Source organism: Gracilinanus agilis, chromosome 5 (genome assembly GCF_016433145.1).
Source record: "Gracilinanus agilis isolate LMUSP501 chromosome 5, AgileGrace, whole genome shotgun sequence".
In the NCBI taxonomy this organism is placed as follows: domain Eukaryota; kingdom Metazoa; phylum Chordata; class Mammalia; order Didelphimorphia; family Didelphidae; genus Gracilinanus; species Gracilinanus agilis.
In genome coordinates, this window is record NC_058134.1 from 58,442,830 (window position 1) to 58,466,230 (window position 23,401).

The 23,401-nt window shown below is 37.8% G+C and overlaps 1 protein-coding gene across 1 annotated transcript in view; it reads left to right on the plus strand.

Annotated features, from left to right (window-relative positions):
• The window catches only part of SLC39A12 (solute carrier family 39 member 12), a 119,491-nt gene that overhangs the window by 9,709 nt on the left and 86,381 nt on the right, over window positions 1–23,401 (plus strand). Inside the window, exons 2-3 of the mRNA XM_044678361.1 lie at window positions 805–1,086; window positions 6,306–6,513. Coding sequence (XP_044534296.1) covers window positions 805–1,086; window positions 6,306–6,513 — 490 coding nt within the window. The remainder of the gene's footprint in view (window positions 1–804; window positions 1,087–6,305; window positions 6,514–23,401) is intronic.

A 23,401-nucleotide genomic window follows, 5' to 3' on the forward strand; every position in this document is an offset into this window, starting at 1 on the left:
AATTTAATTTAATCTGGCTCACTGATAAAGGTGGGATTTTGCAGTCACTTGTGACCCATTAAGTTGTTTGTTTTTTTTAAAACCCTTACCTTCCATCTTGGAGTTAATACTGTGTATTGGCTCCAATGCAGAAGAGTGGTAAGGGTAGGCAATGGGGGTCAAGTGACTTGCCCAGGGTCACACAGCTGGGAAGTGTCTGAGGCCAAATTTGAACCTAGGACTGCCTGTCTTTAGGCCTGGCTCTCAATCCACTGAGCCAAAGCTGCCCCCAGACCTATTAAATTTAATACAAAGGTTAAGTGACTTGTCCAGGGTCATACAGCCAGTATATGTCAGAGGTGGAACTTGCACCTAGGTCTTCCCTGCCAACTCTATATCCATTATGCTATTCAGATTACACTTTTTCCTCACCATTCTCTGTTTCTGTCTTTGTCTCTCTCTTCTTCCTTTTCTCATGCAGTAATTAAAGGGAGATGTAAGGTGGGGGGCAGACTGTCCAGCTAACACTCTCCCTTGATTCAGGTCCACCCACATGTTAAAGGAGCCAGAGTAACCCAAAGCCAGGATGAGATAGAAGAGCACCAGTGCTAAATCACTGAAAGGGTGGGCTTGTGAATCTGAGTTTGGGTTCTGGCTCATGGTTTGCTCCCTCTTGGCTTCCTGCCTTCCCAAAAAGACTTCCCAAGACCTGAGACCCCAGGCAGTCCCCCAGCTGGCATTCTGCAGGCATTTGCTAGGCATGAAGGAATAACGAATGCATAGACATGTGTGTCTGTCTTCCTTTCTTTCCTTTTTAATCTACAGTGTTTGGAACCAGACGCCCTGTTACTAATAGCTGGAGGAGATTTGGAAGATCATTTGAGTGAAGAAGTGTTTCAGAGAATTTCCCTCCTCCTTCTATATTACATAATTCATCAGGAAGAGATCTGTGCTTCAAAGCTCAACCTCAGCAGTAAGGACTATCAGTTTTATCTCCACAGTTTGCTTAGCTTAAGGCAGGACGAGGACTGTTACTCATTTTCCCAAAATGAGACTGAGGACATCTTGGCTTCCGTAAGGCAGCACTTTAACACGTCCAGAAGCCAGGTAAGAAAAATCCAAATGTGGAAGGTCTGAGTGCACCAAGAAAACGGAGGCTTGGGCTTCATCCAAGCACAGACTGAAGAGATGGAAGGGCCACCAGGGCTTAGCTAGACCATGTCCCTTGTTTTGCAGAGGAAGATTAAAGGACTTACCCAAGTTCACTTAGGTCATAAGCATCAGAGGCAGGATTTAAACTCAGGTTTTCTGAATCCAGGGCCATGATTCTGGCTGCTACAACATGGGTTCATTTTGCCTAAGTGCTTATTCTTAAATTCCAGGAATATCTAATCAAGGCATTCCAAAAGTCTTAGTGTGGTTTTAAGCCTGAATAATTTAGTTAAAGGCTCTGACTCTTTGGGATCCCATTTAGGTCAAGATACTGCAATGGTTCGCCATCTCCTACTCCAGATAATATTACAGATGAGGATCCTGAGGCTAAGAGGGTTAAGCAATTTGCCCAGGGCCACAGAACTAGTAAGTATCCGAAGCCAGATTTGAACTCAGGAAGATGAATCTTCCTGATTCCAGGCCTGGCACTCCATCTACTGAACCACCTAGCTGCCCAACAACAACTAGTAAAGTGTCCCAAAAGTCTGTGTGTGACTTTAAGTTTTAGTAGCTTCGTCAAGATGTAAGACTTTGGGGATCCATTGACTAATCTACTCAAACTTAAAATCACTCAGACTTTTGGGATGCTGACTAAAGTAAAGAAACACCAATGATGCCCACAATCTTTGTGTGTTTTAAATATAATAATCTTTTAATGGATTACAGGATAATAATAATAATAATAGCAGCTAACATTTACATAAATGCTTTAAGGTTTGAAAAGCACTTTACAAATATTATCCTATTTTTATCCTTACAACAACCCAGAGAGGAAGGTGTTATTATGGTTATTCCCATTTTACAGTGGAGGAAATTGAAGTAGACATTTGAAGTTAAAGTGACATTTGGTGTCAGAAATCCAGATAAAGTGATATCAAGTCAAACATTCCTAAAAAGTGTCTTTTCCTGGATTTGAACTCCCAGGTCTTCATGACTCCAGGTCCATTACTCTAACCACTGTGCCACCTAGCTTCCTGATTATAAATTTCAAACTAGAAGGGACTTTTGAAGCCATCTAGTCCAGCCTCTTCATTTTATAATTGAGGAAACTGAGCCTTCTAAAGTTCAAGTGACTTGCCCAAGGCCACACAGTAAATAGTAAATAATAGGGCTGGGATTCAAATCCTCCTACCCACAAGTCCTTTACTTCTCTCAAAGTCATCCCTTCTGAGTGCCCAAACAGAAATGTCTCATTGTTCGTTGTGAAGTAAATAGAGCTGGTGTTTGAGAGAATAAGACAGACCTCTCTGGGAAGAAATCAGGTTTAGTTTTTAGGAGTTTCTCTTGATGGGGATAGTGTCATTCCCCTCTATCCTTTGGTGTTAATTCCCTCTTTCCCTCAGAGTTACTAGATTGACTAAGACCTTCATATACTTGTATATGTTGATTTCTTCACATCATCCTTTGAATTGAGTTCAGTTAATCCCTGCTATGCACAAGGCACCAGGGTAACCTCTGAGAGTACAAAGTCAATGGAAAGTGGCAGAGATATCAGTGAATTTTTGCACTTTTTAAATGGTATGAATAATCCTGACTCTGGAATTGGAGGATCTGGGCTCAAATCCTACCTCTGATCCTTCATGTCTGGGGGATCTTGGGCAAATTCACTTAACTGCCTCCACTTCAGTTTCCTCCTGTGTGATAGGAGTGGGTTAGAGTAGAAGGACTCTAAGTCTCTCCTAGATCCAGATTTATGATCCCATAACTTGGCAGCTATGTAGGGGATAGATTGGAGAGAGGAGAGACCAAGAGAGAGGGTGTTTACTTCAGAGGAGCCTTCTCTTGCCGCTTTGGGTCCATAAAATCAAGATCCAGCTCAGCCTCTGCCTTATTCATGTTTTCCCAGGAGGGAAGGTTGAAAGTACCTCTCAGGGTATTTCACCTTCTAAGTGAAGAAAAACAAGAAAAGTCTGCTATCCCGCTCCATTGCTCATTAGCTCCAGAACAGAACAGGTTGCAAAAAGAGTGGAGTAATAAGTGCATGTCAGCATCTCTCTGTGGTCCCTCATTAGTGCCCCATCTTTGCTCAGCTCTGCAGTTAGGGACTTTATGTCCCCTACCTTCTCCCTCATCAGGCAGGGTGCAGTCCCTGCTCTGGGGCCTCTCTCCTACTCACCCCAGATCAAAAAAACTGACTTTCCAATTAACTTCTTTGTTTTCTGCCTTGGTGAATAGTCAGGGAGAAGGTTGATTATCTCTTCTTAATGGTGATCTTCCAAAGGCTTCAGGCAGCCACCTTCAATCACAGTTAGAAGGGGTTGGTACAGCCTGATTTCCAACATCAATTATTCACTGGCAATGTATGGCTGGATTTGAATCTGAGTGCCAGAGCTGGTTTCCAGGAACTCCAGCTGTATCTCAGCAACCATTTAGAGGCCCTAAGCAAATATAGGGGAACAGTCCCCAAATTGCTCCGAATGCAGTTCATTTGGTGTTCATGTCTATGCAGCTGAATGTCCCTGGGTTAATTATGAAATTAAAAGTAATGAGAGAGGGACAGGAAAGCATTATTAATCAAAGAGGAGTGAAATAACAGCCACAAAGTTTTAATCCTTTGAATGGGAAAAATCATGCCAATTCCCTCCATTTGAGGTTTCTGAGAGAGAGAGAGCATCCTTCTCTAAAGAATTCTCCTTGCCACATAAAGAGTAAGGAGGACTATACACAGATGTCATAGTGTAGAAGATATACAAACAGTGGATTGACTCAGATCAACCACTGGAATTTCAGGCCTCCCATCCCTTGCCAGTGACCTGTCTCGTGACACACATTAGAATTAAACTGGGAACTCAATATCCCCAAATTGACAGTTTACATGTAGTCACTCCAGATTTCTAAATTTTTGGCGTGTCTTTAGAACATAAATGGATATGAGAGCTCCAGTGATGAGAAGAAGAAAGCTTTCGTGTTCGGAATCCACCAAAGATTTAGAACTGGAAGTGATCTGTAGAGATCATCAAGACCAACTTCCTCACTCTACAAATGAGGAAACTGGATAGATGGTGACAAGTCCAAGGTAGTCAGTACTGAGATCTGAACCCAGATCTTCCAATTTTGAAGAGTCCATGCTATGAATGATATCACCAAGCCTGTCGCTGCAACATTCATGAGACAAAATGGGATGACAATCACTTGATTATTATTGCTGTTAGTATTAGCATATTAATAGTGATGATAAGCAGAAGTGGAGTGCATCAAAAGCTGGCTTCAGTATTAGGAAGCCCTGGGTTTGAGGACTGCTTCTGACATATGCTGGTCCTAAATGACCACTTAACTTTCTAGTTCCTCACCGACAAGTCTCAGAGGCTAGAAGGTACAGAGCAGATGCTGATGTGAATGGTTGAGGAGACAATTCAATTCAATTGTATTCAATTAACATTTATTAAGCACCTACTATGTACAGTGTTAAGGTCTGGAAACACAAAAGAGGCAGAAGACAGCCCCTGCCCTCAAGAAGCTTACCATTTAAAAGGGGAGACATATTCATTGGGATGTTTTGACACTGATAAAATCTCAAAACCTACAAAAATGAAGCTGGAGGTGTTACTGTAGAGTCATCATAGGTAGAGAGGACTTTTGTTTGGTTTGAAAATAAGTTGATTAGCTGAAGTCCAGTTCTAATGCTTTTTTTTATTGTCATGAGGGCATTCCCTATGGATAATGCCTGTATGATCTCTAAATCATTCTACAAGAGGCCAAAGCATTCTACCTTGGTAACAACTGGTTCTCTTAAAAAAAAGTATACCAGATACTCTTTTCAATTTAGAATGAGTTATTAACATTTTCCCCATCAATATCTTAAGTCTAAATGATTAATAAGAAAAAAATAAAACCCCTGATTTCTAAAGTGTAAACTCACACTGAAAATTTAGCTGATTCCCTCATACTCCTCACCCTATACCAGTGATGGCAAACCTATGGCACAGGTGCATAGATGGCTTGCAAAACACTTTCTATGGGCACGTGGCCTCCTCACCTCCCCACCCCCAATTCATTACTAGAAAGACAGAGGGACTCCAGCAGAGCTGCTACCTTCTCCCTCTCCACTGTGCCTGATAACATTTTTTCACATCACCGGCCTTTCTGCTCAGCTGCCCAATGGGACTGCGTAGGGGGTAAGGTGGGGGGCTCATAGGTGGCAGAGCTGGAGGGGAGCAGAGCACTCAGGTCCCTCCCCTTTCCCTCTCTACACTCACTGAAGACATTCCTCACGTCTCCAAACCCTCTGCCCAGCAGCCCAACAGGAGAGCTTTCTCCCTCCCCTGTGTAGACTAAGGAGGGGAATGGGATGGGGGCACTCCTGGTTCTCAGTGGTGGAGAGGGACATGGCATGAAGTCTCTTGGGGGGAGGAGAATGGCACTTGGTCTGGGGTAGGGGATGGGACTCTCTGTCTCTAAAAGGTTTACCATAACTGTCCTATACACATTTCTCCATTCTTGCCCATATAAAGCCTGCTCCCCTCACATTCTTTCCTCCTTTGCTACAACTCACTGTTGAATTTATCCATTATTCCTCTAATTTTCAAATACCTCTCCTTGTGGGCTGTGTTCAGAGGAGGACTGGCCAAAATTACTTGGGAATGGGGGGGGTGTATAATATGAAAAAATTTATATGCAAATACAAGTGCCAACATAGAGGTATGGAAACAGTAGATGTACAGCAAGAAAGCTAGGTTGCCTCAGATTGAACTGCTTGTCAGCTCAAGAGGGTGGGGGAAGAAAGGAGGGAAGACAATATCAGTCATATAACTTTGGAAAACTTATGTGGAAATTTGTTATTAAAATATAACAATGATTCAATAAAAAATTAAAATAAATTTAAAAAATAAAAGAAGGCTAGTTTGGGCTGGTCATTGCAGGCACAGTGAAGAATGATGTATAATAAAGCTGTAAAGATAGCATTGGAATCAGATTGAAAAGGGCTTTATATGCTAAACAGAGAAAGTCAAGGGAGAAAAAAGATTCAAGAAAAGAATTGAAAAAATAATGAAAAAAATTAAATTTATAATTGTTTAGATGTCCTAAGATTAGTCTTCTCAGAGATACTATCGATATTGATCTTGAATGCTGAGTGAAAATTAAAGATATTCTTCCAACATATATCTTGATTTCAGTGTGTGGAGACCAAAATTCTACAACAAAAATCTGGAATAATAAACAATAATGATGCTGATGAAAACACCCTTCCTCGGCTGGCCGCTACAATCATTTCTTTGTCCCTTCAAGGAGTCTGTCTGGGCCAAAGAAGCTTGCCCTCACCAGATTATTTTATGGAATATATTTTCAGTTCCTTGAATAGTACCGGTACTCTCCACTTACCAGGTAAGGAGGCTTTCTTGTAATGTTACTTCTGTATCACCTCCACCATGGAAAACAGACTGACAAAGCAAAGATTAAAGGTGGCTACAGAATTATTTCAGCTAGGGTTGAGTCACCATTTTATGCTTTAATCTGTATAAAACATATGAAAATGGTTACAAAACAGTATTTGGCCTGATTCCAAAGCTAAGAAGTTCTTCTTGAGCCTAAAACAGAATAAGATGTGAACTAGATGGAAACCAAAGGATTCTACCATAGTTGCAAACTGAGTACACCAAAATGCCTGGCATTGTGCCACAGTGATGGTGAGTTTGTGGTCCCTAGTTTCAAAAAGCTTGTAAACAAAAACATTCTCTGGGCCAAGGTGGTAATCCTATGGAGCACATGCCAGAGGGGGTACATAGAATCCTCTCGGGGGGCACAACCACTGTCACCCCAGCACAGAGTTCATCAGAGTTTGTTACTAGAAATCCAGAAGGATGTGGAGCCAGGCTGCTACTCTCTCCCTCTTCACCTGCACCTTTGGACATCAACTGTCCCTCTAAAAGGTTCACCATTACTGCTTTAAGAGAAAAAAAGGATTGCCTAGAACAGAATTATCAAACATGTAGCCCTTGGGCCATAGGTAGCTCACAGTAAAACCAAGGGTGATTTGAACAAATTAAAAATGTAGATTCTATCTATTTTAATGTGTTGATATATTAATTTTAAAAGGAAATATATAAATAAATTTAATTTCTAAGGCAATATGTACCCTGCAGTTTTCTCAGTGATTAGGTCATATGGTGTGATATGACATGTGTGTATGTGTGTGTGTGTGAAAGAGAGAGAGAGAGAGAGAGAGAGAGAGAGAGGCAGAGGCAGATACAGAGATAGTTGGAGTATTGTTGCAGGTGAGAACAGAGAGAAAATTTGGGGAACTATCATTGGGAAAAGTAGAAAGGGATGGTCAGTCAAAAAATGTTTACTAATAAAAAGTAATTCATTAAAAGGAGGGTAATTGTATTAAATTGTATTAAAAGTGTATTAAATGTAAAAATGTAAAAAATTGTATTAAAAGGGGCCAGAAAAGTCATTCTGTAGATAGAAAATTGTATTTTGATTGGGATATTTTTAAAAAGTCAGGGAAACCAGTAGATGGAGATGAGAAAGGCAAGAATTCCATGCTTGAAATGGAAGATGGAGGTTGGAGTTAAAGGATTATTGAATGGCAAAAGGACTCAACTGAGAGATGAAGACTCTTCCCACTTGATTTCCATGAGTCCATGATTCTGCAGGGTTCTGTATCATTCATTTCCATGGGTAAAATCGATTAGATTTTGCAACTTTTTTTAGTGATGCTCAGTAGTCCAGAGGCAAGCAGAGGAATCAGGTGCCAGGTTTATCCAGGAATAAGGATCTGTAAATTACTTTGGAGAAAAGGGATTGTAAGGTAGTAGCTAGTTGACCATTGAAGGGACAGTTCAATCACTTCTTCCTCCAAGAATTTTTTACTGACTCCCTCAAATTATTTTCTCCTGTTCTCTCCTAGATTACTCCACATTTATTTTCTACATTTGCTATTTACCTCACTATGCCACAATCTTTCCCTCTAGTAAAATATAAAGTCCTTGAGGACATTAGTTAGAATCAGAAAATTGAGGTTTAATCCTCTCTCTTTCCAGATAGGTGGCACAGTGGATATAGCCTCAAGCAAGAAAGACTCATCTTCCTGAGTTCAAATCTGACCTCAGACAGTTACTAGTTGTGTAACCCTGGGCAAGTCACTTTACTTTGTTTACCTGAGCTCCTCTTCTTTAAAAAAAAAAAAAAAAAAAGGAAATGGCAAAGCATTCCAGTGTCTTTACCAGGAAAACTCTAAATGGGGCCACAAAGAGTTGGACACTACTGAAACAACCAAACAACAAAATGACTTTGAGCAAGTCATTTATCTTAGCTTGGCCTTAGTTTCCACCTGCAAGAAATGAGGACATTAGACTAAATAGCCTCTGAGATCTTTTTGAGATCTAGAAATAGGGAAGCTCTGACTAAATTTTTTTGTCTTTTCATCTTCATATTGTAGCATCATGTCTGTCACAATGTAGGTATATAGGAAAATGACTTTGGATAAAATTTGGTTGATTTGGATTCAATTAGAAGTCCATAGGATGTTGCAATAAAGAACTGCTGGATGGACCAGGAGAGAGAAGAAGGTTTGTGCTAGACTTTACAAACAAGGAGATTTTAAGTTCCAGCAACAACGAAAGGAAGGTATCCATTGCAGCCATCATGTATTCATCTGCCTTTAGTAGATAATTTGACCTCTCTGGAGCTTCATCTTAAAAAGCAAAAAAAAAAAATTACTTTAGGAATTTTGTCCAAACTCATTTGGTTAGTGTTGGAGGCAGTCCAAAGTCACCATCATGAATTGGTGGTTTCTGCCTAAATACAGAGATTCACTTAGGGAAAGGGTGCTTAACCTGAGTTCTGTGAACTTGTTTGTTTTTCTCTTAATTAAAAAAATAACTATTCATCAGTATAAATGGTTTCCTTTGTAATCCTATGTATTTTCTTTTGCCCATTAAAGATTTTATTCTGAGAAGGGAGCCCATAACACTGCCAAAAGGATCCAAGATACACAAAAAGTTTAGAACTTCTGATTCAGTTATTCAAAACTAAATAGTGTGTAATTAAAATAACTATATAGTGAACTCATTGAAATTAATCAATCACCTGCTTTCTATATGTCAGATGTTGGGTTAGACCATGGGAATACAAGTACAAAGAACTAAAATGTTCTTCCTTGCAAGGAGCTCACATTCTAATAGAAGGGACAAGAAGTACATGTAAAATATATACAGCTTCATCCTTACTGGTGAAACATTAATATATTCAAAAGAGCAAAATACATGGTAAATTGGATGGGAAGATACTCATGCAGAAGGTGGGGCAAGAAGGAAAAGAGTAACTGTGAGTCAGAGGGTAGAAAAGAATAAATTCCAGACACTTGTGTTGGCTAGCAGTGAAGCACTGAAGCTGAATACAATACTGTATGTGTGAGGAAGCACAAGACCTGTCTGACTGATATCTAGTGTGGGAAGAGACTCAAGGGTATGCTAGTAAATATTTAACAGCCAGCTCTCTGAAAAAAAAAATAAGGCAAAACACATTTTAGTTTAACCTTCATTATTGACATTTTCTTCATTACTTTCTTTAGACTAAACAATCAAAAAAAGAATAAATTTAGAGCTGATCTATAGCATTAGGCAATCTCTGAGTTGTAAGTGCTCATGCTAAATATTTTAATATATGTTTATTACATATAATATTTCCAAATTATATTTAAAATTATTTAAATATATTTTTTAAAATTTGGGCTTCCAAATTCACTTACTTCCACCTCTCCCTCACCCATTGAAAAGGCAAGTCATATAGTATTGATTTTACATGGGAAGCCATTTGAATCATATTTCTTTATTAGCCATGTTGAAAAAGAAAACACACGCAAAAAAAGAAAAATAAAGAGAATGAAAAACATGCTTCAATCTGCATTCAGTGTTCATCAATTCTCTCTCTCTGTAGGTAGATAGCATTTTTCATCATGAGTCCTTTGGAATTGTCTTATATCATTGGCTTTATTAGAGTAACTAAGTCTTTTTGCACTATGAAAAATATATTTATTTATTTTTAATAGAATTTATTCACAGATATCTCAACCTCTCCCTCCTCTCCCTGAACCAGAGAGGGTATCATCTGAAAAAGGGACCTGTATATATAAATTATTTCTTCCATGTTTATATTTATCAGTTCATTCTTTGGAGGTGGACATTCACAAATTTTTACTCAAATATTAATTCTGTAGCTGTATATAATGTTTACTTAGTTCTACTCATTTCACTCTTCATTATTTCACGTAGATCTTTCCAAGTTTTTAGCACAAACTTGGAGAAAGGATAACGCCCAGTGAATTTGAATAAAGAGCTTGGGGATCAGGCTGTTTAAGGCTTTAAAAGCTGAGCAGAGATTTTATATTTTCTCTGAGAAGTAACAGAAAACCACCAGAGTTGGTTCAGTAAGTTAGTTACTTATTAGATTTATGCTTAAAGAAAATTACTTTAGCAGCCTTGTGGTAATGAACTGGATTGGGAGACACTTAAGACAGGGATACAAATTAAGAATAGTTAGGTGACTCAGTGGATTGAGAGCCAGGCCCAGAGGTGGAAGGTCCTAGATTCAAATCTGTTCTCAGACACTTCGAAATGGTGTGACTCTGGGCAAGTCACTTAACGTCCATTGCCTATTTCTTACTGCTCTTCTGCCTTGGAACCAATACTCAGTACAGATTGCAAAATGGAAGGTAAGGGTTAAAAAAAGCATTTGTAATCATCAAGGAGAGAGATGATAAAGACCTGAACTAAATTAATACCTATTGGAGACCCTAAGTGTGACAAGTTTGTTTTGATGACTTTGAAAGCCAGAGAAAGCTAATCAAACTAACTGTTGCAAGGGCTTGCTTATTTTGCTTCAATCCAAATTAGGATTAACAATAGGGTATTTTAATGAATCTAAGGGGTTCTACAGATCTAGGTAATTCAGCTTTTTCCCTTTACAAAGAGGGCACACCTTTCTATGAAAGAATAGATTGTCAAAAAATCATCCAAACTGACCATAGCCAGGACAATTAGCTCTGAATTATATCTTTCTTGTTATCCTCAAACAGGCATTCATAAGTAACAAAATTCATCAGGATCAATGTGTTTAAAAACCAGTCAATCATAATGTCAAAATAGGAACATGATTTAGACATAAAGGATAATACTATAAGCAAATTAGGGGAGCATGGACTAGTTTACCTGTCAGATCTTTGGTTAAGGGAAGAATTTATGACCAAAAAAGAGATAGAGAGCATCATGAGATATAAAATAGATAACTTTGATTACATTAAATTAAAATGGTTTTGCACAACAAAAGCAATCCAGGCAAAATTAGAAGGAAAGTAGAAAAGCAGGAGGAAGGTTATAACAAGTCTCTCTGGTAAAGTCTCAGTTTTTCAAATATATAGCAAACTGGGTCAAATTTACAAGAAGTCAAGTCATTTTCCAATTGATAAATGTTTTTTCAGATGTAATTTTTAGATGAAGAAGTCAATAATCTCTAGTCATATAAAATGCTTTAAATCAATATTGATCAATGAAATTCACATTGAAACAATTGTGAAGTACTACCTTGAACCTGTAAGATTGGTCAATATGACAGAAAAGGAAAATGACAAAAGTTGGAGGGAATGTGGAAAAATTGGGATACTATTGGTGGAGTTGTGGACTAATCCAACCATTTTGGAGAGTAATATGAAACTATGACCAAAGGGCTATACAACTTATACATACTTTTTTACTCATCAGTATAGCAGATGTGTATCCCAAAGAATATTTTTTAGAAAAGGAAAAGGAGTTCTATGCTCAAAAATATTTGTAGCACCTCTGTTTGTATAGGGAAAGAATGGAACTAGAAACAGAGGATATCCATCAATTGGAATATGACCGAACAAGTTGTGATATATGATTGCGATGGAACACTATTGTGCTATAAGAAATCATGAGCAAGATAGTTTCAAACATAACCTAGAAAGACTTTCATGAATGATGCAAAGTGAAGTGAGTAGAACCAAGAGAACATCATTCAAAGTAACAGCAATATTGTGGAAAGATTAGTTGTAAATTACTTACCTATTCTCATCAATACAATGATCCAAGATAATTCTGGAGGGTTTATGATGAAATATGCTACCCATTTCCACTGAAAGGGCTAATGGAGTCTGGGTGCAAAGTGAAGCATTTTTAAAAAAACTTTATTTTCCTTGACTTTTTCTTTGGTCTCTGTTTTCTTTTACAATATGATGAATATGGAAATACGTTATCATGATTGTCCATATATAATATGTATCAAATGACTTGCCTTCTCATTGAGGAGTGAGGAAAAGAAGGGAGACAGGGAGAGAATTTGCAATTCAAACTTTTTTAAAATCAATGTCAAAAATTGTTTTTACATATAATTGAAAAAAATAAAATATTTGAAAATAGAAAAAATTAGTCAATCTGTCAACAAACAAGAATTGGGCATCTCATTTGATCAGCATACTTACACATAGTATAAAGATTTTCTTCAGTATAAGGGAGGCATGAGCAAGTTTTTAGGCAATAGGAAATGAACCAGTAGATAGGGAAAGAATGAAAATAAGCAAAAATGTAGTGATGATAGTGGGGGGAGGGCAATCTGTTGGAGGACATTGAGAGGGAATGGGATCACTTGAACAAGTAGAGGAGTTAATCCTGGTAAGGAGTAAATTCAGTTCATTATGTAAGTCAAGGGTGTAGGAGGATAGAGTAGTAAAAGGTATCTGAGTGATAGGAAATGGGGAAGAGAGAAAAAAAGGGAGTTCATAAATTTTTTTCTGTAAAATAAGAACTGAAGTTTTTAGCTAAGAGAGTGGGGGTGGGAGGAAGTCATGGGAAGTTTGAGGGCAGATGAAAAGATTTGGAAGAGCCCCTCTAGAGAGTTGCATAGTGAGTTGATAAAATGAGGTACAGGAGGATTGTCTAGCAGCAGTCAAGGCCAAGTCAAAGTTGTCTAACATAAATCTGTAGTTGACCAAATCAGAATGGTTGCATGATTTCTCCACCTTCCTTCAGCAGTACATATGTAGAAACAAAGCTGATGATTGGTGGGCCTGATCTAAGCTGAGACTTGACTAGACATAATTGGTGATATATAAGGAGCCTAGGGATTCAAGAGAGAAGAGGGTTGAATTGAAGCAGTTCACCAAAGAATCAAGATGGGAAAAAGAGGAGAGAATGCCTAGAACAAGGGAGTTGTCCAGGGAGAGAACTGAATGGTCAAGAGACTGGAGATTGCAATGTGAATAAATGAATGAATAAATAAATAAATAAGATTATATAAAAGAAGGCAGGAGGATTGGTGAAAAGCAAAAGATTGTAACTGGATAAGGGGATTTTAGAATTATTGAACCTGGATTTTGTGGGATAGCAAGGTTAAGGGGGAGAACCTGAAAGTAACAATAGGAAGTCAAGAGCATTCCAAATTCCTTACCTCAAATAGTGAGCCAAGGAGAATGAGTGATGGTACAGCCAGTATTGGAAAGGATGGCAAGGGAGTCTTTCATCAGAGGGAAGTCAGTCTTCAAAAAGAGCTGGTAGATAAAAGTAGAGAGAGATAAATATTTAAGATGAAAGGAAGTTTGTTGTCTATGGAAAAGGCATTCTAGAAGGCATAGTGGAAGGGCTGAGTAGTTAGGTTGAAAACTGAGGGATAACCATTAGATTTGTCAATTGGGCTATAAATGGTAAATTTAGAGAGAAGAGTTTCAATTGAATAAAACCGAAGCTGAACTGCTGAGAGTTAAGAAGAGGTTGAGAGGGAAGGGAGTGGATGCATGAAACATAGATGATCTTCTCAAGAAATTTAGCCATGAAAAGCAGGAAATATAAGATGACAGTGGGGTTTAAATGAAAGTTTTTCGAGGATGAGAGAAACATGAGCATATTTATAAAAAGCAACAAAGATCCCAGTAGACAGGTAGAGATAGAAAATAAGTAAGAAAGTAGGAATGATATGTGGTAATGTGCTGGAAAAGATAGGATGGAATAATATCATTTGTGGAATAAGGGATGAAGAAAGAGAAAATATTAGAAGGGGTCCAAGTGATGTGAGATGAGTAGAGGGGAAGAGGAAGCTCTTGGCTAATAACTTCCTTTTTTAGTGACATATGAAGCAAGATTCTCTGCTGAAAGAGTGGAATAGGTAGGGGGAGGGGAAGCAAGAAAAAACTAAAGAAGATTTGAAGAGGGATGAAAAGGTTGGAAAAAGTTGATGGAATGTGTGGCATAGTAAAAGTTTTTAGGGGGTATAAAGAGAGGATTCAGTTAAGATTATGTTGCATAACTTTACAGTGGAATCAGTCTGCATAGTTTCAGAGACAGACTTTAGTGTTTTTAAGTTCCCTGCAGATTTGAATTTATCATTCTTTGTTATATGCATGTGTTTTAAAATGCACTTAATAACAATCTGGCATTAAAAAACCAAATGGTAATAAAGGAAATGGCAAATGCCCAATATGGTTGCATAATCACATGTACTTGTTAAAACTTTTAAGAAGATTCTTAGTACATTTTGATTCACAGGGACGAGAATGAAAGAGTATGTGGGTGTTTAAGCCATTGACTAAGAAGTATAATCAAACCAGATTTCCATTTTGTTTAATATTTTTTAGTAATGAAAAATATAATGAAGTCCAGAACAGAAGTAGCCAGGAACCAAGAGTATCTGTTCATTAAAGCTCTTGTCTGGGACTGCTCATATTATGAGCCAACTAGGATGCCTAGTGAATAGAGTGAACAACCTAGAATCTCATATACCTGGGTTCATATTTGGCCTCAGATACTTAGTGTATTCCTGGGCAAGTCATGCAATCTCTGTCTATCTTAGTTTCTTCATCTGTAAAATAGCAATAATAATAGCACCTACCTCCAAGGTTATTATGATAATAAAATGAATTAATACTGTAAAACACTTTGCAAACCTTAAAGCAAATATAACTATTGTTATTATGATTATATCTAGGAATTTGATATCATCATTGAGAAGGATGATAATCCAGTTCAAATTGTCTTAAAACTCCTCCACCCCTGGGACCTATTGATTTTCCCCCAGCCCTTTTAGCAATTCTTCCCTCTATTCAAATCAACACTTCTTTTCCCATCCTACCCCAACCCCAAACTCTTATTCCCAGGCATCCAGATTTTTCTTTCCATTGGGAGGAAAATTATCCATCAAACTAATGGAGCCCAAAACTTAAGGTCAAGGGATCTGAGTTCAAATTCCAGATGTACCAATGTGACTTTGGATAACCTACTTAACCTATCTGGATCTCAATTTCTTCTTTGAAATGAGAAGTGTTGAGTTCATGTGATCTCTAAGGTCTCATGTATCTTTAAATATAAATGATCATATGAAGAAGCTAATTACTCCACATAATTTCATTTTAATATTGAACACTTGAAGTTCAGGGCAGAGTTTAATGAAGAGGTCTGATTTTCTAAGGGTAGAATTTGAGATTCTACAGTATGTGGGATGAAGATGTTTGGATCAGATGATGCTATCTGGTAAAGACCACAAAGACTAGAGTTGGAAGGGACTTTAGAACCCTATAGCCCTCTCATTTTACAGCTGAGGAGAGTGAGGCTCAGGGAAATTTAGTGTTTCCCCAAAAATCATGCAGCAAACAGCTGACCCCAAATCAAAATTCTTGCCTTTTCTCTCTTAGATGAACAACCATTCAGATAACATAACTTTTAATGTGAGAAGAGGTTCATAGTATTAGGAATGATAAGAGAATTGTGTTACCTAAGTGGAAATGATAACTTTTATATTGATATTGTTTACACCTACACCATGCATATTTCTGCAAAATGTGTTCATGATTCCTGACTCCCATATTCCCAAAGATAGTCTGCTACAAACTAATTTAACTTTGCATATCTTTTCCTAGCAAGCAGTGGGGGATACATGATTTTAAAAATTTGCTTCTCTTTCTTTGTTCTTTCTTTTCTGAAAAAGCTCTGCTCCAAGGAGAAGAACATGTAATATTTGTTGGTTGGCTGATTGATATTTATACATGTCTAGAATGATTAATTTTGCAGCCTCAAAACACCAATTATTTGAACATGTCAACATCTGGCTCCAAATTTTGGTCTTCTGTCTATATTCAATACAATTAATTTTGGAAATCTATATATTCTAGAAAGGTGCATCTATCTGCAAATGATCACCAGTTTACATTATTCAGATGACCATCTGCTGGTGAAACCAGTATTATCCAAAAGGGTAGCCATTGCTATATTTATAGTGATTCATTTAGAGCACCAATAGTAAACAGGATCCATGGCAATATTCTGGTTCTATCTTTGGTAGAAGAATTTGAAAAAGATCTAGGTATCTTAATAGAAGGTATTTGGAGTTAATAACAGGATTTGACATCTAAGAAAAAAGTTAATTCAATATTAGGATGTGTTGCAAGAAACATAGTCTCTATAGTACTAGGTAGATGGTACTATCGCTTTGTCTCTGTCTTTGTCTCTGTCTCTGTTTCATTACCCCTAGTCAGAAAACATTTCCCAATTTGTGTACATCTAGGTGTCATATTTTGGGATGGCTATTGATAAACTAGAAAGTCCAAATAAAAGTAATGAAAATGATGAAGATCATTGAAATCATGCCATATGGGCATTAATTTAAGGAAATGGGGATGTTTAAGAGTAGATAGAGTGCCAGACCTGGAATTAGGAAGATTCATCTTCCTGAGTCAAATGTAGCCTCAGATACTTAGCTGTGTGCCTCTGGGCAAGTCACTTTACCCAGTTTGCCTCAGTTTCTTCATCTGTAAAATAATAAGCCAGAGAAGGTAATGTCAAACCACTGCAGTATCTTGACCAAGAAAACCCCAAATGGAGCCATGAATACTTGGACATGATTGAAATGACAGAACAACAACAAAAGCCTGGAGAAAGAGAAACTTTGGTAGGTAAAAATAGTTACCTTCAAGTATTTAAAAGGCTTTATTGTGAAAGAGGAATTAAACTTGTTCTGCTAAACATGAGAAGGCAAAATTGGTAGAAATTGCAGAAATTCCATATTAAGTGCAATGTCATGAAAATCAAGTTGAAAGGCTGTCCAAAGTGGTCTTCCAAGATAAAGAGGGGAATGAGCCCTTCAATAAGTCTTAAAGGAAAGTCTAGATTGTCATTTGTCAACTGTATTTCTCCAGAGAAGAGTTGGATTGGAAAACTTCTGAGATCCTTAAAATTCTTACGTGCCATGATTCTATTATATTCTGATACCAGTTTGGAAGGAAGACTTTAATGGACTGTCTAAAGGATCATAATAAAAATAAAAATAATAAAACTAACATATAGCACTTATTATGTGCTAGGCACTGTTCCAAGTACTTTACAATTATCTAATTTGATGTTCTCAATTGCCCTGGGAAGTAGTTGCCATTATTATCCTCACTTAAGAAATGAAGAAATTGAGGCAGGGAGTAAGTGACTTGGTCATGATTATATAGCTAGTAAGTAAGTGAGCCCAGATTTGCATTAAGTCTTCTTGACTCTAGGTTGGGTACTCTATCTACTGTGCTACCTACCTGAAACTGTTATTTTCCCTGTGCTGTTTTACATAGGACCATAGGATAATAGTTTAAGAGCTAGAAGGGACCTGGGAATTAATTTAGTTAAATTACTTACTTAAGGTTGTTTAAAAGAAATGAAAAGGCCTGATAATATCTCTATATATCGTCTATAGATCTTGGATGATGGATGGTATGTAGATCTCAGAGATAATATGGAGGAGGAATCAGGTGCCCAAGGCCTAAGCTGGATACAGTTGGTGAGGGAGGAAACACACACTCCTCTCACAATAGCTATGGATGTAATTATGCCTCTCGTCCCTGACAGGCTTGGTTGGTTAAGCCTGTCAGTTGTTTCCTTCTAATAGTTGCCCAGGTTAGGGACCCTTGAGAGGTTAGATAGATGGTTAACCTCACTAAGCCCAACCTGAGGTTGGATTAGTTGGTGATAAGGCTATTTATTGGCTATTGGAAACGTTGTTATCTGACTGTGTATTGATCTCCCTTTCTCAAGGGCTTTGGTAGAATAACCACTCAGGGAAGGTACTTGTTGGTAAATCACTATATTGAAATATTTTTTTTAACCCTTGTACTTCAGTGTATTGTCTCATAGGTGGAAGATTGGTAAGGGTGGGCAATGGGGGTCAAGTGACTTGCCCAGGGTCACACAGCTGGGAAGTGGCTGAGGCCGGGTTTGAACCTAGGACCTCCTGTCTCTAGGCCTGACTCTCACTCCATTGAGCTACCCAGCTGCCCCCACTATATTGAAATATTAATGGGGAAAGGAAACAAGGTAATAGGCTTGAGGATCTGGGAACCCTATTGCTATTTGTTGGCTACTAAACTATTTGCTGATCAAGTCTGGAGATTGCTAGGCTGGTAGAAGCTGGAGGTTCTTCACCCTCTCACTAACTCTGACCTGACCTGGCCATAGCCAAGCTAGAGATTAGGGAAGGATATTGATGTTGATGTTGATAGGTGATCTATATAATCTCTCAGCTCTAATATCAATGGTGTTGACTGATCACTAGCTCTCTCTCAGTCAGGTACAGGTTACAGGTTTCAGGCCTACCTACCCCTTCCACCCTTCACCTCCCTCTGTCCCAGTTCTTGTTCTAAGAGAAGCCTGCTCAAAGCTGAACTCCCAACTGTTGTTCCTTAGGGGTATTTATAGGGTGAGGCCAACCGATTTTTGCCCCTGCCTCACAGCACCTGAGAACATTTTGAAACTCTCAACTGTCAGCCCTGTCATTCAAGGTGGCATCCATCTTATCCCAGATAATGATTTTAACAAGGTCAAACAGTCAATTAAAAGAGCCATGATTCAGACACATTTATGTTATTTCTTGTTTTTTTTGGGGGGGGGTTGGAAGTTTTTAATTTGATATTTTGTTTTCCCCAATTACAAGTAAAAATAATTTTAACATTTTTAAAAACTTTGAGTACTGCATTCTCTCCCTCCTTTCCTCTATTCTTTCCTCCTCTGATGAGACAGCAATCTTATCTAGATTTTACATGTCCAATTGTGCAAGGCATTTCCCCATATTAAGCCTTTTGTGGAAGAAAACTCAAACCAAAAAAAAAAAAAAGAAGAAGAAAGTGAAATATAGGATGCTTTATTCAGAGTCTATTAATTCTTTCTCTGGAAACAAATGGAATTTTTCAGCATGAGTTCTTTAGGATTGTTTTGGATTATTGTATCACCAAGAATAGCTGTTATTCACAGTTGTTCATCAAACAATAGTGCTGTTAATGTGTATAATGTTCTTCTGATTCTATTTACTTCACTCTGCATTGGTTCATTTAAATTTATCCAGGTTTTCCTAAATTTCTCCACTCACCATTTTTTTATAACACAGTGTTATTCAATTACAATCATATATTACAACTCACCCATTCTCCAATTGGTTGGTATTCCCTCATTTTTTTTTTGTACACATAATTCATTTTCCTTTTTGTTTTATCTCTCTTTGGTATACAAACCTAGTAATGTAATTGCTGGGTCAAAGGGTATGTATGGTTTTATAACCCTTTGAACATAGATCTAAATAGTTCTCCAGAACAGTCAAACCAGTTCACAAATCCCCCAAGAGTGTATTAAAATCTCAATTTTCCCACATCCCCTCCAAGTTTTGTAATTTTCTTTTTTCTGTTCAAATAACTAATCTGATATGTGTGAGGTGGTATGTCAGAGTTGCTTTAATTTTCATTTCTCCATTTAATAGTGAGTTATAAAGTATTTTTTTCACATGACTATAGATTGCTTTAATTACTTTGTCTGAGAACTGTCTGTTCATATCCTTTGACAATTTATTAATTGGGGAATAACTTGTGTTCTTATATATTTGGCATTTCTCTATGTAGTTGAAAAATAAGACTTTTATTAGACTTGTAAAATATTTATCACTATTATGATTACTGTATATTACCCTCCATCCTATTTTTCTCCCTGTTTATCTTATGTTCTCTTTTCATTCTGTCCATCTTCAATTTTTTTTTTATATTTGGTTTTAATGTTGACCACACTTCCCCAAATTTGGCCTCTCTTTGATCAGACTTCCTCTTCTCTTAATTCCTTCCCTTCCTGCTTTTGTGTAAGGTAAAATCGATTTCTATTCCCAAATAAATGTGTATGTTCTTCCCTCATTGAGCCAATTTTCATAGAAACAAAATTCAAGTGTTCTCCTCCCCATTTCCTCCATCTTCTCCACTGTAAAAGCTCTTTTTTTTTTTTTGGTGCCTTTGTTATGTGAGATTATTTATTCCATTCTACCTCTCCCTTCATCTTTCTCCCAAAGTATCCCTTTCTCATCCCTTAATTTTTTTTAGATAACACCCTATTAGATTCAATTCATGCCCCTGTCTTCTGTCTACGTATATTCCTTCTAACGGCTCTAATAATGATAAAGATATCATTAATTGCAAGTACCATTTTCCTATGTAGATATGGAAAGAGTTTAATATTATTGAATGTCTTTTGATTCCTCTTTCCTGTTTACCTTTTTATGCTTCTCTTGAGTTTTACATTTGAGAAGAATCAAATTTTCTATTCAACTCTGATATTTTCATCAAGAATGCTTGAAAATTCTTTATTTCTTTGAATGCCAATTCTTCCCCTGAAGCATTATGCTCAATTTTAATAGATAAATGATTCTTTGTTATATTCCTAGCTTTTTTGCCCTCTGATCCTAATGTATAAGCCGCTAAGTCTTGTTTTATCCTGATTGTGGCTTCACAATATTTGAATTGTTTCTGTTTTGGCTGCTTGTGATATTTTCTACTTAATCTGGGAGTTTGGGAATTTAGCCAAGAAATTCCCCAGTTTGCATTTTGGAATCTCTTTCTGTAGGTATTGAGTTGATTCTTTTAATTTCTATTTTACTTTCTGATTCTATAATACCAGTGTAGTTTTCCTTTAAATTTTTCATTTTTTATTTAAAAATTTTATTACTTTTATATTGGTTATTGTTGTAAGAAAATACTCATGAAACACAAACCTCAAAATAAAACATAAATAAAATAAAGCAAAAACTCATATGCTTTGATCTGTATCCCAATTTGAATAGTTCTTTCTCTGGAGATGTATAGCATTCTTTGATATAAGTCCTTCAGAACTGTCCTGATCAAACCATTATATTGCTGAGAGAAGCTAAGACTTTCACAATGATCATCTTGCAGTATTGTTATTTCTGTGTACAATGTTCTTTTGGTTCTGCTTATTTCACTATGCATCAGTTCATGTAGGTCTTTCATGCTTTTTATGAAATCATTCTGTTTAACTTTTCTTGTAGCAGCATAGCATTCTACAATTTATTCAGTGATTCCCTAATTGATGGATATCCTATCAATTTCCAATTCTTGGCACCTAGAAAAAGTGCTCCTATAAATACCTTTGTAGAAGTAAGTCCTTTCCCCCTTAAAAAATCTCTGGGATATAGACCTGGTAATTTTATTACAGGAGCAAAGGGTATGGAGTTTTATTGCCTTTTGGTAATAGTTCCAAATTACCTTCAAGAATGATTAGGGATTCCGGGTTAAGATGGCGGCAGAGTAAGAAGCAGCTCTTAACCTCTCCTGACCGAAACATACAAAACTCCTCAAGGGGACATAAAAACAAGTCCAGACGAACGGAGGAACCCCACAACAGGGCACAGCGTGGAAGGTACGTGGAATCGAGACATTTCCAGGCTAAAAAGGGCTCTCACTCACTCAATCGCGAGCTGAGCAACCGCCCCACCCCCACCCCCTCCACACTCACCTATAGCTCCGAACCCAGCTAAAAAGAAATAGAGCAAGTTTGGGGCACCCATCGAGTCATCAGCAGCTCCGGGACCTGTTCCTGACAGCAGCAAGACTTAGGACCCCATTAAGTCAAAAAAAGCACGCGAAATCTGAGCGCGCGCGCGCCGGAGCAGGACGCTGGGCGCGCAGAGTGCCGGCTGAGTAGAGGCGTGGGTGGAGGCAGAACTAAGCCTAAGTGGGGAACCAGAGCAGACGGGTATACGACTGTGGAAGCAGCACCCTGAGACTTGTAAAGAAACCTCCAGCAGAGGATCAAGCAAGAGGGCCCACCAGGGGGCTTGACCTTGGAAAAAACCAGAATTCAGACCTCAGGAGCCAATAGATTGGGAACAGACACTGAGCCCGAGGATAAAGCTGAGAAGCTGCTGGGCTAATGATGGCTACTCAGCATCAGCATCAGGAGGTTCAGAAGAGAAAGAATAATAACAAAAAGAAGAAGTCTTTAACACTCGACAGCTTTTACACAGAGAAAATCCAGACAACCGAGCAAATAGAGGAGGAGAACAAACAAGCATCTGGACCCTCCTCAAATAAGGAAAACTCCTCACAAGCTATGGAAGAGTTCAAAACTGAGATTCTGAGGAAAATGGAAGAGATCTGGCAAGAAAATAACAGTTTAAAAGGTAGAATCTTGCAATTAGAAAGTGAGGCTCAGAAATCAAATGAACTGATAAGCAAATTGAACACCAGAAATGACAAGATTGAAAAGGAATACCAAAAGATTATAGCCGAAAACCAAAAAATTATAGCCGATAACCAGTCCCTAAAGGCTAGAGTCGAGCAATTAGAAACCAATGATCTCTCAAGACAACAAGAACAAATAAAACAAAGTCAAAAGACTGAAAAAATAGAAGGAAATATGAAATATCTCAATGAGAGAGTGACAGACCAAGAAAACCGGTCTAGAAGAGACAATTTGAGAATAATTGGTCTTCCAGAAAACCCAGAAATTAATAGAAACCTGGACTCCGTACTAAAAGAAATTATTCAGCAAAATTGCCCTGAAGTCCTACAACAAGAGGGCAATATAGACATCGAAAGGATCCATAGAACACCCACCATATTCGACCCAGAGAAGAAATCGGTTAGAAATATTATTGCCAAATTCAAAAGCTTTCAAGCAAAAGAAAAAATCTTACAAGAAGCCAGAAAGAGACAATTCAAATATCAAGGAGCACCAATCAGGATCACACAGGATCTGGCAGCCTCCACACTAAAAGACCGTAAGGCTTGGAATACAATATTCAGAAAGGCAAGAGAGCTGGGCCTGCAACCACGGATCAACTACCCATCAAAATTGACTATATATTTCCAGGGGAAAGTATGGGCATTCAACAAAATTGAAGAATTCCAGGTATTTGCACAGAAAAGACCAGGGCTAAATGGAAAGTTTGATATCCAACCACAAAA